Here is a 3690-nt window from a genome sequence, read left to right on the forward strand (position 1 = left end):
GTGTTTGGTTGTGTTGGGTTGCGTTGGGTCATGTTTGGTTGCGTTGGGCTGTGTTGGGTTGCGTTGGGTTGGGTTGGGTTGCGTTGGGTCGTGTTTGGTTGTGTTGGGCTGGGTTGGGTTGGGTTGGGTTGGGTCGTGTAGCCTCGTACCATCCAGTGAGCTCCGGCCAGAAGCTGCTCGAAGTTCTCAAAGCCTGAAACACAAACAGACGTTGGTTTAGTTCCTCTGAAGTCTGAAGACGACTGTGATGGAGCATCAACCAGAATGAACTGAACGGACTGAACCAGAACCAGAGGTGGATCAGAAAGTTCTGGGACTGTTGGTGAGGTTTAATCACCGTCAGCAGCTGAGATGATTCCAGATGTTTCTGGACCATCATCTCCATGAAGCTCCACCGCCGCCAGGCAGATCAATCAGTGGATCAGTGTTTTGTAATTTTGGACAATTTCACTAAGCGTGGACACAATCTGAGTCACTTTAAATGGTTCTGGACACATTCTGGTCCAGTTCTGTGTCGTTCACAACGTTCTGATGAGTGTTTGACAGACTTTGGAGTAACTTTGCCAGATTTCTTCTGTCCTTCTAGATTAACATCCAGCATTCTGCTGGAACGTCCAGAGAACGTTCAAACAGCTCAACTGGGGTTCGTGTCGCTGCTGAACTTTCTGATCAAACCTCGTAAACATGAGAATCTACAGAACCAGAAACTTCTCAACTGGATCAATATGACGAACCAACAGGACACAAACCAGACGAGAGTCAAACATGATCGCTAGAAGCTGGATGATGTTCGGTTCTGAAACCGACCAAACACGGATCATGAATGAAATCAGCCACAAACAGCTGCAGTCAGACGTTTGGTGTTCATGAGACGAGGCGCTGAACTGATCCACAGCCAGAGATCCAACAGAGACCAGAGTTTAGCACAAATTCAAGAGAAACGACATTCAATCAGTATTTTGGGCTTTTTTCAGTCGGACTGAGAACATTTTCATTCCTTTAGTTATTATTTGGTTGTTTTGTCACCAGACGACTGGAATTAACAGCAAAGTCTTCAAATAAACACTGATTCATGTTAGAGACCAAACAGCCGATTAACTAAACCACCAGGACGGTGACGGAGACACGAAGCTGGAAAACGCTGCGTCTACAACCAACCGGCACCGAGACCGGCAGCAGCTCCTCCTTCAGGGTTCTGAACCAGAACATATGTGACTCTAGTTTGAATTTGGGGTTTTTGGAAACAACATTTTTCACCATTTTCTGACATTTTAGAGACAAAAGAACAAATCGATTGATCCAGAAAATAATCCACTGATCAATCAGAGGTGAAAATAAGAATCAGTTGAAGATGGTGGAAGGTGTGAAACCTGTTTAAAATCATCGCAGACATTTAAACCTTTTTTATACGTTTGTGACTCAGTTTGAAAGCTGGTTAATCAATAATCCAGTTAATCAATAATCCCAGTGACGTACCTATGTGCAGGGCGATGGACAGGCCGATGGCCGACCACAGCGAGTAACGACCTCCGACCCACTGAGGACGAGCAAACATGACATCACACATCATCCACCAATCAGAGCGCAGGCAGCAATCGCCAAAATCATCAAAATAAAAGCATCACAAAGCAGGAGCTGAGCTGAAGAAGGTTAGAAGTCTGTTAGTTCAGCTCAGGGGACGTTTGAAACTGCTGATCTTTAAATCTGAGCTGAAAACACTGATGAAGACTGAAACCTAGTAAAGTAATGAACCGTTTTCAATAAAGTTTCAGCAGCGTCACAGCGACACACTCGTGTACGGACATAAAACGCTGCAGAATCTGTTAGAATCATAGAAAACTCTGTTGTGATGACGGTTAAAGGTGTCGCTGAGGATCCAGAAGAACATCGTCTCAGGGTTTTCGGATGTTTTACTGGCAGAAAGCATCGGCCTGATTAATTAAATAATCGTTATGTAGGAGCAACGCCAACACTTGGGTACCTTCTGCTGTTCTACTTTGAGCTGAAAGCGGCTCAACGGGGATTTAACCAAAACATCTGAAATAATAAATGAAATAAAAAAAGTCATCTTTGAAAGCATTTCAACAAAGACAGAACCTTTAGCATCTCGAGGTAAACCTGAGCGACTGCTGGCGGCTGATTGGCCGTCACGTCGTCGTTATTTATGAACTGAATCATCTGCTGTCTGGTGAGAAGCTGAAAGAATAAATCGATCAACGAGTCAGACTGAAGATCTGCAGCTCAAACGTCTCCACCTGCAGCTGGAAGCTTCTGACCACAGCATCCACAGAAACATGTGACCTCCATCGTCACCACTTACGTCCCAGAACTCGAACATGTTGGCCGTGTCGATGCCGAAGTCCTTCACTTTGGGCTGCAGACAGAAACCAGGTTCAGTCAGAAACCATCACTGGATGTAATCAGATTACTTTCCCTGATCACATTATGGACAACGTCAAACAGAAACCGTTTATCGTCGGCTCATCTTCTTTCAGCTTCTGATCGGTGACTGTTTATGAAAATAAATCAAAGCGTCGCTGTTTCATAACGAGTCCACTAATTAGACATAATCATCATCTGACAGCAGAAACTACCTGCAGCTCACTTCTTAGGATTTAATCTGCTGGACGTTTCAAACTTTTATGAAATCCTCACACTGTTAAACGTCACTGAGCTCGTCGGTGATTTTAGATTTAATCGTCCAGAACATCGACGAGCAGGAAAAAGATCCACGCTGATGATGGAAAACACGGGATGAAGCTCCGCTGCACACAATTCAGATTTTAAAGCGTGACGACTGACTTGAACGCCAGACGGACGATAAACGGAATAACCAGTGTCTGGCCGTCGATCAGCTGATCAGGGATCAATGGACTCATTCATTGATCAGGAACTCACCGCATTGGTGGAAAGAGCCACGAAGTGTTTGGCCACAGCAGATTTCTGCAGAGAAAACATGAAGCAGCTTCATCAGATGAACTCTACTGTGGCTTCGAGCAGCTGTAGAATCTGAGGGTCAGTGAACACATCGATCAGTAAACTCACGTCTCCGGCCGTCTGCAGGAACCAGTCTTTGGCCGACTCGGCGTTGGTGATGGTCTCCTGGGTGGTGAAGGTCTGAAGACACGACAGAAAACAGACTGAACTGATCTGAACCAGGTTTAACAAAGTCAGGCTTTGTTCATGTTAGCTGGTTTAACTGAACTCCACTCAGAGGTGACAGACGCGTACTTCTGATGTGATCAATAAAGTATTCATGTTGTGATCAGTGATCGATCAGCTCCCAGCAGAGTGAAGGGACCAGACATAGAAGCCGAGCTACCCTCTGACCTTGGAGGCGACGATGAACAGCGTCGTCTCTGCGTTCAGGTGAGCCAGAGTCTTGGCCAGGTGAGTCCCGTCGATGTTGGAGACGAACCAGACGTTTGGTCCTTCGGCAGAGTACGGCTTCAGAGCCTCCGTCACCATCAGAGGTCCCTGAACGCACCACAACACACACAGTTAACTCCTCCGTCACCACCAGAGGTCCCTGAACGCACCACGACTCAGACAGGTTCGGTTGGTACACGTGTTGACGTCTTGTCACTGCTTTACAGACGTGAAACATTTCTGGAGATTGAATTAACTTTATTGTCTTTTTCCAGAAGCTGAAACCCTGAAGTGATGAACGAGTGATGTAGGCGTGATGTA

The 3690-nt window shown here is 46.0% G+C and overlaps 1 protein-coding gene across 1 annotated transcript in view; it reads right to left on the minus strand.

The window, feature by feature from the left end:
• The window catches only part of LOC103365994 (glucose-6-phosphate isomerase-like), a 15994-nt gene that overhangs the window by 6855 nt on the left and 5449 nt on the right, over nt 1-3690 (minus strand). The window contains 6 exon segments of the mRNA XM_008293590.1: nt 150-193; nt 1477-1537; nt 2321-2374; nt 2899-2943; nt 3046-3117; nt 3331-3477. Coding sequence (XP_008291812.1) covers nt 150-193; nt 1477-1537; nt 2321-2374; nt 2899-2943; nt 3046-3117; nt 3331-3477 — 423 coding nt within the window.

This window comes from Stegastes partitus, unplaced genomic scaffold (genome assembly GCF_000690725.1).
Source record: "Stegastes partitus isolate 25-593 unplaced genomic scaffold, Stegastes_partitus-1.0.2 Scaffold895, whole genome shotgun sequence".
NCBI lineage: Eukaryota > Metazoa > Chordata > Actinopteri > Pomacentridae > Stegastes > Stegastes partitus.